Source organism: Acipenser ruthenus, chromosome 9 (genome assembly GCF_902713425.1).
Source record: "Acipenser ruthenus chromosome 9, fAciRut3.2 maternal haplotype, whole genome shotgun sequence".
Classification (NCBI taxonomy): Eukaryota; Metazoa; Chordata; class Actinopteri; order Acipenseriformes; family Acipenseridae; genus Acipenser; species Acipenser ruthenus.
This window is the reverse complement of record NC_081197.1, coordinates 3524349-3539853: the sequence shown is the minus strand read 5'-3', so window position 1 is coordinate 3539853 and position 15505 is coordinate 3524349. Positions and strand designations below refer to the sequence as shown.

The window sequence follows — 15505 nt, the reverse complement described above, 5'->3', positions numbered from 1 at the left end:
ACAGGGCTGGCTTTCAGGATCATTGTATTTTATTGCTGCAATCTTCTTAAGCAATTGACTCTTACTCCCACCCTCACTGAATTTATACAACGGAGGCTATTGCTTTTCTTTAGTAATACATTGTGGGCATATTCAGACAGATTCATTTTTGTGAAAGACAATTAAACCAGTAACAAAAACTGTATTGGTAACAATGGTACTGCATAGAAACGATTTCCTGTGCTGTTAAAAACCTTAACATTACATTTTGATTGTGTCATTTGAAATTCATTTTTAAACTGAATGGCTATTTGTTTGTTTTACATAAAAAGAAAACATCTTACATTCATGTTTTCTAGATAATATATCAGTAATTGATTTTGAAACAATCCACTGGTTTAACAAACCCTTGTGCATTTATTTCTAGGGTCTTGGAGGGAACGATCACCATTCAATGTCCTTGCCTTGAATCTGGATGACGTTTTCAGCTTGTCTTGATAATGCATGATCTAGTGTGTAGTTTGAATGAGTTCAGAGACAGAGGAGCAGATGATAAGGAACAGCGCACAGCAGCTCAATCTCTGCACAACTTAAAGAAACTAACATTTATCAGGTTACACCTTACATATACGTTTACTAACACATATCATAAAAATTAAACTTCCTTAACCCAAGCAAATGCTTCCATTTAATCTAAACTCACACATTTACTACTAGGTGTAACGATACGAGTAGTCTAGTGCTGCCTAGTGGCTAAATCTTAGAACTGCGAGTTAAAAAAGATTCATATTCAAAACTAATGCAAGCGAAGACAGTGGTGTACTGTATTGTATTCCTGCTATACACTGCAACAAAGAGGCGCTGTAGTTTAAACCCTAACACAGCACACTGGACACGAGAAGATTGTTACCTTGTTTAACTACAATGCAGACGTTTCAATATAAACTGTGTGCAATCCTAACCTTTAAATCACTCAGCTGAAGCTCTGTGGGTGTCAAAAACAGATGGATTTTGCTCCCGTCTTCCATCCAAATTAAACAGCTTCTGCAGCTCTGCATCGACATTTTTGTGGATCAAAGGCTGCACTCTATATAACATCTTTCTAATTCAACTCAAATGCCTACTTAAGGGAGGTCTGATGGTCCAGTGGTTAGAGAAAGGGGCTTGTTACCAGGAGGTTCCCAGTTCAATCTCACGGTGTGTGACCCTGAGCAAGTCACGTAACCCCCTTGTGCTCCGTCCTATTGTGACTCTGTAGCAGCAATTGTGATGCATATTTCACCCCCTAGTCTCTGGAAGTCGCTTTGGATAAAATGACTAAATAATAATTTAAACACTAACTTATATTTAAATACAGTGTACAAGATGATAAACCTTCTGGATGTCTGTATACAATGAGACTTCAATGCTTGAGAGAAACAAACACCCATCAAGAAAAAATAATGAATTTAATTTTTTTTTACAAGTTATATCACGTCCACACATTACAATACACAGCCCTGGATTCACCTGGTTTTTGTTTTTATTTTTACAAAGTATACATCTAGAGTGGGCACGTTTGAAGGGTTTTTTTTTTTTTGTACAAAGCAATAGTTTCGATTATATTATAATTTAAACAGTTTTAACAATTTCACAAAGCTATCCCCATATCCACAGGAAAAACAACATACTAAATGTGTTAAAAAATGTAATTTAATGAAGGTACAGCACTGTGTCAATTTTCATCACTTAATACCATCTTGAGTAAGCATTAAGAAGCCTCTTGCTGGTTATTATTATGCTGAATTTTGGAACTGATAACAGGACAGGTTTAGACAGCAGCACAAAGTTTCAGCAGGGAGTACGAAAGATGTGTGTACCATTATGTTGACAAAAATGCCAAATTTATTTCATAAAAATCTATATAAACTGCATTTCTATTAACAAGAAAACATTTCTGTGTTAAATGAACGTGTTTATAACATTAGACCCCCTAATCTGGGGAACAGAGGGGCCTGTATTACATTGAAATAACTTACAATATAAAACAACATTTCAGTACGTTTGAAATAATTCAACAACACCCAGGACCTGCTCAGAAAGTTGTGTAGCGCAGCACTAGTGGCATTAAACATTTAAATTGATCTTTTAGACCCTACTGCTTGCTGTCTGACAATGGGTCACATGACGAACGACAGCCAAAGAAAAAGCATACTACAATATGGAGTACTTACTTTAACATAAAGGTTAAAAATACACTCTTTGTCCCCTGGGGAAGCAGTAACTGTGATTTTATATATATATATATATTGTATAGTATTTTTAATTCTTAAGGACAACAGACAACCTTTTATTTAAGGGAACAGCTCAAATAAACTCTGTGTTCCATCCAAACAACTGGATAAGGTTGTTCAAGTTGTCATTAGGTGGAAATTAGCAATATATAATAATGCTATAAGCAATAGATTTCAAACCTCAATCCCTGATATTGCTATTTAACAAAGCCAATAAATATTCACTTCCTACTTAAAAACATGCTCACCCAGGACAGGATTGTTTTTAATGCAGTGTCCCTTACAGTGAATGTGTTAAACCAAGAGAAATCAGAGTTAAATCACACCCAAGTACGAAGAGTGGTGTAGAGAGGAAAGGGGTTCTGGTAATGATGTATGAACCAGAGACTTCTGGAAACAGCAGGGCCCTGAGAGATACAATGGCCTCACCTGCTGACAATTAAGTGCTTGCGTTGAGTTTAATAGCTAATAGAGATAAAACAACTGTCCGACGAAGTAATCCTTAGAACAGAAGTACGACATGCAAGACACAGCTAAAGATATTTAAAACAAACAAAAAAAAATTAAAATCAGTTTCAATCATAGGATTCAAAGTATTGTTTGAATCTGTATTTTTCAAAAAAAAAAAAAAAAAAAACACTCAACACACAAGGCAGGTAACACACACGAGACATTACAAACAATCTAAAATTGACAACCGAAGAACAAATAAAGGATTTAACATTTAACAAAAAATGAAATGTCCTTAGGATTTAACAGAATGAGACAGAGGTTCCCAGCACTGGTGTCCTGCCCCATCACTCTGCCGACACCATGTCTTTATGATGCCTCATGATGTGCTGGTTCTTCTCAGACGGTCTCCGGAAGCCTTTAGTGCAGTAATCGCAGCGGTGGGGATATTCTTTCGTGTGGATGGAAATAACGTGCCTCTTGAATCCCGAAGCGTCGGCCGTGCTGTAATCACAGTACTGGCACTGGTACATCCGCCTGCCTCTGTGGACCTTGACGTGCTTCTTCAGGTCGTTCCGCTGCCCGAAACTCCTTTTACAGCGCTTGCACGCGAACGGCTGGTCTTTGGTGTGCACCGACAGGATGTGGCGGCTGAGGATGAACGGATCGGAGATCTTAAAGTCGCAGTGTCGGCACTGGTGCACCTTCTTGTTCCGGTGTGACGTCATGTGCTTCTTGAGCTCGGACGGCCGGTGAAACCCTTTGAAGCACACGTCGCACTTGTGGGGGTAGTCCTTGGTATGAACCGAGATGACGTGCCTTTTCAAATCGCTGGAGTTGGAGCTCTTGTGGTCACAGTGCGAACACTGGTGGGTTTTGCCTTCTTCGTGAGTGAGGGTGTGATGCAGGAGTTCCTCTGCCTCCGCGAAGGTCTGGAAGCAGCGTTCGCATTTGTACGGCATCTCTTTGCTGTGCTTAGTCTTGACGTGTGTTTTAAGATTGGAGGAGTCAGCAGATTTGTATTCGCAGTAAAGGCACTGGTATGGTTTCTCTCCAGTGTGTGTTCTCATGTGTTTCTTGAGCTCTGAAGGGTGGCGGAAACCCTTTCCGCACTCCACACAGATGTGAGGAAAGTTCTTGCTGTGCACGGCCAGGAGGTGCCGGTTCAGCAAGCCCTGCTCTGCTGTTTCGTAGTCGCAGAATTTGCACGCATGCATCTTAGTGGTTGCCTTCTCCCTGTGGACCATCTTGTGGGTGTACAATGCACCTGCGTGTGGAAACTCCTGCTCACACTCGTCGCACTCGACGGCTTTCTCCACTTTGCTCGTGAGCTTGTGACTCTCCATGTGATTATGCAGACTGACCTTCTTGTTGGTCGTGAAGTCACAGTCTGTGCACTGGTATCTTTTCTTGTTTAGGATTTCAGGATGGTTCTTCATGTGCCTCTTAAGAAATCCTCTGGATTTAAATTTCTTTCCACAAATAACACAAGGGTAGACTGTCAACGGCTGTCCGTAAGGGCCAATAATAATAGCTGCAGGAGAAGAAAAAAACACACAATAGTCACTTCCAATAAACAGCCATGGTCTGTTTGTTATTTTGAGCACTATCAGATTAATGAAGTATTTCCCAGAAACATTCGATCAAAGTGAAACTGAAAGCCACCTTATCAAACTATGAGATTTTGAACAGAGAAATCTCTGGTGTCCATGTTTGTACTGGGCTGGAAAAATGTATTCCAAGTGAATCATATTTTCCATTAAACATTGTAGCATGGGATGTGAAACAAGCAACCATTTGTAGGTGACTGCTCTGTGGGGCTCACAGCTACATTGTTTTTAGCAGTTTTTTTTTTTTTTTACCCCTTTAAATGTCTTCAATATAGACTATCAACCTTTACACGTGTGAAAATATAAAGCTACTCCAGCTGGAAGGATCAGCAAGTAGCATCCAGATGCATTCCTCCACAAATTATTAGAAGTATGGCATGTATTATTATTTATTTCTTAGCAGACGCCCTTATCCATGTACAAAGCAGAGTTGTAATGTCTCGAGTCAATGACTCGACTCCACTCGGAACCAAGTTGCAATATTTTGTGACTCGACTCCCTGCTCAAAAGACCCCCAAAAAAATAAAATAAATAAATAAAAAATTACAAACTTATTTCATTTTCAATACATGCAGCCCCCTCTCTAACACACGCAGTCATCTTGCCATTTTGCACATAAACAGGTTCCTGCCATGGTTGTTAAGAATATTGCTAAGGAAATAGAAAACACCTTCCTAGCCTATAGCACCGTTCTGTGATCGTAACGTCACAAGCAGCAGGGAGCCCCGGAATCAAAATGTGTAGGCGAGAAGCAAAGACAGATTTCTGATCACTGATCACAGAACATCCTGAGGAAAATAGTGATTTCTAAGTTTTGTCACAGACACGAAAAAAACAAAACAACAACATGGAGAGTCCACTATAAGTACCTGTGGTGGTGGAGTTCACTTTTAATAATTATACAGTCCATCGGGACAGAAACAAGCAGGCTGCATCCTGCCAGCACTGTAAAGCGACAATATGAAAAAACTGCATTCAAAACATAGCACCAGTAACTGCCATTAATTTATACCGGCAGGTTTTTAGTTTTTTTTCAACGGTTAAAATGAGAATCTGAATTAATTAATTGTTCAGGTTTTGTTAGCACACAAATAAAGGTAATGAATGCATCTAAAATATTTCTAATAAGTAAAATTTTGCCTAGTGAAAGCTTGAAAAGCTTTTTGGGAAGTATTTGGTGCTCACTATTCTCTTTATTTAATGTATGTATGGTTGTATGTATTTTATCTATGTATTTATGGAAACCATCTCTCTTCAGGGAGTTGGTGCTTTGTAGCTATTCCTCTTGAAATCCAATTCTGAATAAAACATTGTTTACACATTTGTTAAGCTAATGCAAACTAATAAAAATTACAAACATTTGGAAGTTTACCTGAACTAATATTAGGTAGTCCAAGGCTAATCAGGGTCTGTGAAACTACAGGTTTATGTTTAAAGTCTTAAAGACTTTAAGGGTTGAAACGTTTTTCTTTTCTTTCTTTCCAGTCACGTCTTATACTTTAACACACATACATACAACTTTAACTTGAAGTTTTATGTATGTGTGAATTAAGTATAAGATGTGGCTGGAGAGAAAGTTTAAAAGATTCATTTGTTTTTGTACTTTTTTCAGTACAGTATTATGTTTTGTTATGCCATCAGGACTCCAAAATGACTGCAACTCTATTGTCTTTTTATACACAAATAAGCTTAATTGATTTGAAAAACGTCATGAACGATACAAGCAACTTCTTACACTACTTGGTTTGATAAAATGAGTAGTACACAACAAAATATGAAAGCCGAACATTCATTTCAACAAAGAACAATGACGACTTTTAATGAAAAAAATATTACAGCCTATTTCAACAGGAACATTAGCCTGCTATATTATATTAAACCAAAACAATAAAAAAAATAATAATCTCGTTCTCTCTTGTCTTTTTCAATTAATATAATTTAATTAATAGAGAATAAAAACATACTAAGATAACAACTACCTAGCCTAAGTTTAATTAATCGTTTTTGCAATCTACGAGTAGTTTCTGTTGCACACACATCACTGACAATAGTGCAGATCGTAGGTCAAACCAATGTTCGTGTTGGAGTGCAGATTTTTATTTTCATTATTATTATTTTTTTAAATCATTGTCGCCCTTCTGAAGTCCTCTGAATGCTTTTTAATGTGTTAGTTTTTTAAACCTTTTAAATTCAAAACCATAACAAAACATGTTTAAAGGCTTTTTTATTATTATTATTATTTGTCCTGCGGTTGCCTTTAATTAATTTTCCTGCACGCACTACTACTTTGTATATGATGTAGAACATCTAACACTAGTACATACAATACTCTTTCAAATAAACATGTTATAATTTTCAGTGTACGGTTCTTAAGGACGGTATTATTGTCCTTGCTTGCACCCCGGCACCTCTTTCTTTACAAATTAAGCACTGGTCAGGACTAATGACTCGAGTCTTTACTCCCCAATGCCTCGACTCGAGTCTTTACTCCCCAATGCCTCGACTCGAGTCTTTACTCCCCAATGTCTCGACTCGAGCCCCAATTTTGGTGACTCATTACAACTCCGGTACAAAGTGTCCTGCTTCATTCTGGATAAAGATAAATTCCTATATCTTCATCCAATTTCAAGAAAGGCACACTATATATCTCAATGTACAATTTCAAGCCATGCTTACCTGCTCTACTTCTGCCATTGTAGATTTGTTGATGGTTTGACGTCATAACTTTTGAGGAATAAAGTAAAGTGCAGTTAGAAACATTGTTTTCTCTGCACCACATTATAGAAATGATTTGGATGAATAAATTTGCACAACCATCTAACTGGTTGCAATTTTAACCATTATCTTTCAAAATCGGAGTGTAGTAAATAAAACAACAAGTACTGACATGTACCTAGGGATGCGGTCAGGTGATTGATTTGGGTAATTTTTTTTATCAAGTGGGATTGACACACTGACAAAGACTTCCTGGTGGAGTTTCTTTTAAATACAAGATCAGAAATCTGAAACCACTTAAAACTTGACCAGCACTGATTCAGATGATTATTTCAGGCTTTCCCTCGTCAATTCGCACACATTCATGTCTGTTATGCTGTTTAATGCAATCCGATATTTTTGGGGCAGCAGCAGCTGTGTATGGAGCAGCAGAAACGCTATTCACCTGTCTGGAACTGCCTGGTGTCAACTCTCTTCCTCTTCTTGCTCTTCTGCTTCCCCAGCTTCTCTGTGTTCACAGAATCATCGATGTGAAGGAGCGCACTAGCAGCACCGTGCCTGTTCTCAACAGCCTCACTTTCATCATGACCTGGTACAGGCAGGAAGGAGAAGCAAGCCAAATATTACCATTAAACTCTGCACAGCTGTATAAGAACATAAGAAAGTTTACATACGAGAGGAGGCCATTCAGCCCATCTTGCTCGTTTGGTTATTAGTAGCTTATTGATCCCAGAATCTCATCAAGCAGCTTCTTGAAGGATCCCAGGGTGTCAGCTTCAACAACATTACTGGGGAGTTGGTTACAGACCCTCACAATTCACTGTGTAAAAAAGTGCCTCCTATTTTCTGTTCTGAATGCCCCTTTATCTAATCTCCATTTGTGACCCCTGGTCCTTGTTTCTTTTTTCAGGTCAAAAAAGTCCCCTGGGTCGACACTGTCTATAACTTTTAGGATTTTGAATGTTTGAATCAGATCGCCACGTAGTCTTCTTTGTTCAAAACTGAATAGATTCAATTCTTTTAGCCTGTCTGCATACAACATGCCTTTTAAACCCGGGATAATTCTGGTTGCTCTTCTGTGCACTCTTTCTCGAGCAGCAATATCCTTTTTGTATCGAGGTGACCAGAACTGAACACAATATTCTAGGTGAGGTCTTACTAATGCATTGTAAATTTTAACATTACTTCCCTTGATTTAAATTCAACACTTCTCACAATATATCCGAGCATCTTGTTGGCCTTTTTTATAGCTTCCCCACATTGTCTAGATGAAGACATTTCTGAGTCAACATAAACTCCTAGGTCTTTTTCATAGTTCCCTTTTTCAATTTCAGTATCTCCCATATGATATTTATAATGCACATTTTTATTGCCTGCATGCAATACTTTACACTTTTTTCTATTAAATGTAATTTGCCATGTGTCTGCCCAGTTCTGAATGCTGTCTAGATCATTTTGAATGACCTTTGCTGCTGCAACAGTGTTTGCCACTCCTCCTATTTTTGTGTCGTCTGCAAATTTAACAAGTTTGCTTACTATACCAGAATCTAAATCATTAATGTAGATTAGGAATAGCAGAGGACCTAATACTGATCCCTGTGGTACACCACTGGTTACCTCGCTCCATTTTGAGGTACTCCTCTAATCAGTACTTTCTGTTTTCTACATGTTAACCACTCCCTAATCCATGTGCATGCATTTCCTTGAATCCCTACTGTGTTCAGTTTGAGAATTAATCTTTTATGCTGGACTTTGTCAAAAGCTTTCTGGAAATCTAAATAAACATGTCGTATGCTTTGCAATTATCCATTGTCAATGCTGCATCCTCAAAAAGTCAAGCAGGTTAGTTAGACGCGATCTCCCTTTCTTAAAACCATGCTGACTGTCTCCCAGGATATTGTTACCATATAGGTATGTGTGTCGAGAAAAAAGAGAGAACCAGTAATTGAACCAACTGATTGCTAACTTGCTTGCTATGGAAATGGATACAAGTTTGCCACTGCTTTGTCTACTTTGTATCCTAATGAATCAATGCTAAGCGGAAACACGTCTGTGTTTTTTTTTTTTTTTTTAACCAATAAAGTATTTTTTTAGATATGCAAGTTGCAGGGTTGCATTTACTTTATTTTGATACTGTTTTTGACCTACGCACCACAGTGCGCTTTTGTGATATAGCGCCAGTTCTTATCTGTTTTGATGTACATTTTTGGTTAAGCCAATTTATTTTTTAAATTTTAGACACAAACTATTTTATTAGTTGTCTAAGCGTTCTCTTTGTGCATATATCTTCTTGAAACAGAAAGTTTCAGCAAATGTGGGAGAGAGGCCAAGGTACAGTACAGCATTAAATCGTTCATCCAACCAGGTGTTACCCCGATGGAAAAGCATTGAAAACCTGGACTCATGTAACACATGTCAATGTAAAGTTTCAGCTGTGTTACTGTAGCGTCCCCTAGGGTGGGAACTGGAACTCCACTGATTTTAGAAGGACTTCCCATCAGAAAACATTCTACTTCTCCCTAATGACCACAAAACAATCCGCTGTGTCCAGAGGTCATGCTGGCCTGTGAGGTGAAAGGTGATCACAAGAAAAAGACAAGTTGTAGCTGTGCAAGTCAGCGGTTTGATTTTGCAAACCACACACCCCTGGAGGAAGGAAGAAGCACAGCCTGGAGCTCGTAACTACTAACCGTATGCAGCCGCCCATGCTACAGGCATGTAATCTTTGCTGAGAGCTGAACTGTCATATTCCCGTTCATGCGTCACCGCCTCCTCCCCCCCGACAACCACCTCCATGTACACCTCATCAGCAATGTCAGCAACATCTTCAAAAGAAAAGAGAAACAACACACTTAAGCACTGGCCATCCACAGGCCCGGTGGCAGAGTTAGGGAACGACACACACATTATGGAAAAGGTCCCCCAAGTCAATACGACTCCTCCCGGCCCTGGACATCCACTAGTCAGTGAGGTCATCATTACTGTACAAAGAAAGCCAATACATTTATGCAGTAAATCTCACCTCAACGCAGTTCTATTAACTATCCATAATGACCAGACTCTTAGGACACACAGCAAATGCTTGTTGCTTGCTATTGCTGGTGGAAGCCCCCATTTTTATTCTTAAAAGGAAAAAACATCAATATAATATTTAAATAAGGTTTTTTTTTGCCAGTATCAGAATCTTTTATATTGTTTGCATTTCTTTTAAGAAATAAAAACAGGTCACTTCAAAAGATAAACAACAAACACAATTTCAAACACTACACTCACATTCCATAGGAAAAGCAGCTAATTTATAAGTAAGAATTTGAAACAAGCATAACAAATAGCAGTGTATTCAAACTGAGGCTAGACTAGCTAAATAAATCTACAGGGAGTGTAATCCCTCTATTCCAGGGACTGACTGAACTGGTCTTCACAGAGCCCAGTCCTGGGAGCTCACAGGGAGGGCATTCTGGCTGTATCTGTCAGATTCTACATCCTAGCCCATGAACTCCCAATGCTGCTGGTAAGGTACTCACTGAGGTCTTCTTGCTGGGAGTCATTAACTGTCATATAAACCATCTTCTCTCTGGATGCACAGCCAATGCCTGCCTGATGCAGTAGCTCCACCACTCCATTATCATTTTCACTCTCTTCTATATCAACTGTACCGCCTTTAAGAGACGAAAAACAATTAAACTTGTAGACGTGTTCAAAGTGTAATATGTTTTAACTGGTTATTAGTAATGGGTCATCCCTTACCAAGGTCATCTTCTCCAGAGTCAGCTTTAAAGATGTAGACCTTAATGACTTCAGCGCTGTCTTCTTTCGAGGGGTCGTCGTTCTCCGACATGCCTGGATCCATGGACATCTCTCCATTTTCATCGTGTACAATTTTACCTGTCTCATCCACTGGAAAAAATAAAAGAAATAAGCAATCAATAATAATCAATCATTTTGTTTTGCCACTGACATTCTGAGTGAGATCTACACTCAATTGTAAGTGCAATTGCTACTGATTTGTCTTAATGGGACATCATTTATATTTAATTGGGTAATTACAATCCACCACCAGGTGGCACTATACGCTTATAAATTTTTTTTTTTTTTTAAATCACAAGGTAAACAATGAAGGACTTGCTACACCCACATTACATTAAACTTTGTTGCTCTCAACGCTTACAAGAAATCATCAGGAAATCCCCGCAGCTAGCCTGGTCCTCCACTGGAATCCCATTGGCGTCGATCACAGCCTCGGAGGAACAGTTTGTCACCAGAACCTCTTCAGGAACAACGTCAACTTGCAGCTCATCCACAGGGATGTCTGCTTGAGAGCCGTCGGCGTGCGCAACACGTTCCACACACCCCACCTCAGTCAAGTGCATGGACTGGGTCTCCAGAGGATCCTCCTGTGCGGAGGCAATGACCTGGGGAGACAGAGCATCTTCTGGTACCGAACAGGGATCCAAAGAGACCTCCGTGGTGACGTCTGTGTCCAACACCCCTTCAGGAACGAGAACCGTTTCAGACTCCTCTGCCTGCGGGCCGGCATGCACATACTCTGCAACAACATCCTCGATGGCATCCTGGATCACCACTGTGTCCAGGTCTTCAGGGGCTAAGCTGTGGACTGTCACATCAGAGCACACCACCTCCGAAACATAGACAGTTTCTTGCACTTCAACCAAGATATCATCTCCGTTGATGAGAGTAGTGGTGTTGGCATCGCTTTCTAAAAGTATATTAAAAGAAACAAATGAATATTCATGTCTAATTCCACAGCTCAGTGTGCACATACTTAAATCAAACATGTGTAAAAGGTGCATTAAACATACAGTGACAACCCATACCAAGTTAATTCTAGACAAGCTTCTCAGTGCTTAAATTACAAACCTAGACAGCAATGCAACTGTTAGCCTACTTCACTAAATGGATTATGTATTATATGCTAAAATGCATTACCATTTTGCAGTTTCATTACCTGATGCATCAAAAATCACCTTGGTCTCTTGTGGATGCAGTTCAAGTGCAGTTACATCTCCATCCATGGTCTTTACACTTCATCTGTCAGTTTGACTAAAAGACATAAAAGGTATGATTCAATTGAACGCAATTGATCCTGGCAGTTACCGCACTTCAGTGTAATGTGACATTATAATCATTAGAGGGCACACACATTCAGGAAGAGTCAGAGATAATGATGGCACAGCCAGTACAGTCTGGGCAGTGCTGTGTTACTGCAAGTAAATAGGAACCGCATTCATATTAAACAAACTAGTGGAAATCGACATTAGGTTCTATATAGACAGAACTGCTATTTTTTAGCATGCTCCATACCTGCCTTCATATTCTTCACAGCTCCAAAATGCGTAACTGATCCAATCTGATAAAGGGTGAGGGAGAAGAGGTGCATTTTCTCGAGGAAAGGCAAACGGGCGAGCCAGACAGCACACACGTGATGGATGAGGGCATTTAGGCGGGTGTCGCCGACAATATAAGAAACTGTTGGATAGTTTGAGTTCATTTTAGTCCATGCATTTGCGGTTTAAGGTTATGAATCTGAAAAGTATATGTTTGCATGTTGTTTAAGAAATAAATGATCTGACCGTCACAAAATAAAATATAATTTGAGCATTTAAGTTTTAGCATTGGTGGGATTTATACGCCGCGCGGTTGTGGCAACTGTATTACTATCTATATAGCGCACAATGAGGTTGTGTATGCTATTATATAATGAAATTCCCATTTGTGCTTGAGTACCGATAGCAGTTTCACAAGGTAGAAAAGGGGAGGCACCAAGCGCCTGCTGGGCACTTCTCAGCACACAACGCGCTGAATGACAGGAGTGGGTTGTGACAAAAATGTCAACAAACCAGGAAATGAGAATTTCAATGTGTATTCGTTTAATTTTTCAGACTGGTAAAACACCAAACCAACTGTGTTATCATAACTTTCTGTACTTAAACATAATATCGAGCCCTTGTCTTTATATCTTTAGTCTATACGGTATGAAGTTCGGTAGTTTCGTTCCCTTTTTGTATATATATTTTAAAGCGTACTAAAGATACTTTACAAGAGCCAAGATGGCGTTTAATCCTCCTCCTCCTCACAGTTCTGCTAAAAAGCCACAGTCGCCATCTTGTTTCTTCCAGCAGAACTATATTTGCAACATATTCTACATTAAAACGATTTTAAATAACCGACAATTACGTCTCATAAGTATTAACCATTTCGTGTATTTAAATGCAGACATGTTGACGTCGTTTTTAAGAAATGAATTTTGGGGTTCCATTCCCTTCCTTTCTCGTTCCCCGAGGCCTACCTGCGGCCTCCTTGCGGCCTGCATCTTAGCGACGATCTTTGGCCTACCGACAAAATTCTTTATCGCGTTTTTAAATTTAAAAATAATAACGAACCAGAGTTTGATGGTAGTCCCGGGAAGGCTCGCGGTTTTAAACGCGCTGATTTCCCGCACCGCGTCTCGCTTACCAGAAGTCCTGTTATTTGCTGTCGGTCGGTGGCTACTTTTTTTCCCCCGCTGCCAAGGCCGTTCGGGTTCCCCCCAGTCTCGGGTCGGGCTCGATCGGGAGCTTGTCTCGGCGGGGCGGGTCGTTGAGACGGCAAGGAGGGAGGGGCCGAGCTTCTCCGAGCTGTACTGACACACAGAGACAGGCAACAGCCCGCAGCTTCTCCAGCGCCGAGTCCGCCGTCAGCACGTCACGTCACAGCCTGAGAGCTGCAGGAAAATGCGGAAGGGGTTTGAACGAGCAGCTGGCAGCCCACTCAGGCCGAGATATGATACCATTTGCAAGTAAAATCGCTTTTTGTTTGCGCACCGTAGTTGACGAAAATTGGATTATGGTTATGTTTTTGATTCATGACATTTAAAGCCGTATTTTTTTTTTTTTTTTTTTAGCAAAAATGGTCAAATAAAACATTCTGAAAATGATAGAGAAGTTATTCGAGGCGATACAGTGTACCGTGTAATACACTTGTGCCGATACAACTAGCGGATTAATACCGCCTGATAATGAGTTGCGTGTCAAATATTAACTAATCGAAGTATATATATATATTTTTTATTTTATATACTTTGTAAGGTTTATGTTTAAAGAAAACAAAATAATATAAACAAGGCCTAACAAAATGTGATTGCGGATAACAGTACCGCAAAGTTACAGCTTCAGATTTCTTTCTTAAAATAACCCTTTGATCGGTTTACCCTTAATATAATTGTTCCTTACAGCCAGTACATAATAATGTGTGTTTTGTTGTTTTTTTTTTGTTTGTTTGTTTTTTGTTAAATTTCATATTTTAAAAAAAAGTGTGGGGTAAATATAACAGAATATTTTTTACTGAATTCTAACAAATCACCACGTTGCACAAAATTAGTTTCAATCAAGCGGTCTGTGTGAAAGACACTGCAATTATTTATTATTTATTTCTTAGCAGACGCCCTTATCCAAAAATTCTTGTTTTGTGCCCATTCAATGGGAAGTGTTTTTTCTCCTTAAAGTTATAATACAAAAAATAATTCGTTTACAATAGTATAAACAAAGGCACACGAACTGCAAAGCATATAACTTTAAAATAAGCGATTTGCATTTTTTCATTTGTATTCCCATTTGCTGTTTTTATTTTTTAAATATATTCTATAGCTTTTTGTACTCAATAACAGAAAGCATACTTGTAGGACAGTCCAGTTGGTTTACAGCAGATAAAGTTTCACCTGTACGGAGGGACACGATCACCCGTTAGAAGTGTGCTATTACAGTGTTTTGCCATTTCCCTTCTTTGTATTTGTAGCGAGACTACTAAAAATTGACGGCAAAACTTAAACATGTCAGTCCATGGATACGATGGCCCCCGTTTTTAATAAGCACCTCAGCATTTTCCCACTTTACAAAAATAATAAATACAAATAAAAAGTTTCTCCTTTAGCCTTGAGTTTTTTCTTTTTCTTCATATGCAGACACAAGCACATTTGTGGCCCCATGTATAATGAGCACTACAGAACCCAATTGTAGCACCAGCCAGTAACAGGACTACAAACCCCGCGGATATTTACTGTGTGTAGAGATCCAGGAGCTGGACACACAGAAGTGGTTCAGTCCAGGGTGGTGCTCTGAGAAACGCTGGTAGAATCTTCACCCTGAGGCATTGTTTTATGAACCCACATGTTTTGCAGGGTTTATAAAGCAGCCATTGTTTACTTCTGATTTGTTAGGCACACATGCCAAATGTGGAGCAATTGTCTGTGTTGTTTTCAACCTGAATTCCCCATTTAAGAGCTGATAAGAGACATTCCCTCAGATGTGATGATTTGTGCTTCAGGATGGCTCTCACAGTTTGGTTTGTTGATTTTGGCTGGTATTTTTATGTTTGGACTTATTTGTATACATAAAATGTAGGACAAGACTAGCTTACTCAATTTATTAAGAGATCTGTGCTTTTATACAATATAAACACATGTAAATTATAAACACATGTAAA

The 15505-nt window shown here is 39.2% G+C and overlaps 1 protein-coding gene across 4 annotated transcripts; it reads right to left on the bottom strand.

Moving 5' to 3' along the window:
• Positions 1–1408: 1408 nt before the first annotated feature.
• Positions 1409–14244, bottom strand: LOC117407238 (zinc finger X-chromosomal protein-like). 4 transcript variants are annotated; one of them, XM_034011979.3, is made up of 9 exons: positions 13429–14233; positions 11994–12088; positions 11196–11744; positions 10775–10924; positions 10552–10686; positions 9718–9852; positions 7473–7616; positions 6989–7036; positions 1409–4236 (listed from the first exon to the last, which is right to left on the bottom strand). In XM_034011979.3, exons 2-9 carry the CDS (start codon positions 12058–12060, stop codon positions 3050–3052), a joined length of 2415 nt encoding a protein of 804 aa, XP_033867870.2. In that variant the 5' UTR covers positions 12061–12088; positions 13429–14233; the 3' UTR covers positions 1409–3049. The 4 variants fall into 4 exon arrangements, with proteins under 4 accessions (XP_033867870.2, XP_033867869.2, XP_033867873.2 ...); XM_034011978.3 differs by having other exon boundaries at positions 13502–14232; XM_034011982.3 differs by lacking the exon at positions 10552–10686 and having other exon boundaries at positions 13502–14244.
• Positions 14245–15505: the final 1261 nt, after the last annotated feature.

Coding starts and splice junctions, on each gene's coding strand:
- LOC117407238 (XM_034011979.3), bottom strand. CDS start 12,060: ATGGATGGAGATGTAACTGCACTTGAACTGCATCCACAAGAGACCAAG. Junction 11,745..11,993: donor GGTGATTTTTGATGCATCAG/GTAATGAAACTG, acceptor ATATACTTTTAG/AAAGCGATGCCAACACCACT. Junction 7,617..9,717: donor AGCATGGGCGGCTGCATACG/GTTAGTAGTTAC, acceptor TGCCTGTACCAG/GTCATGATGAAAGTGAGGCT.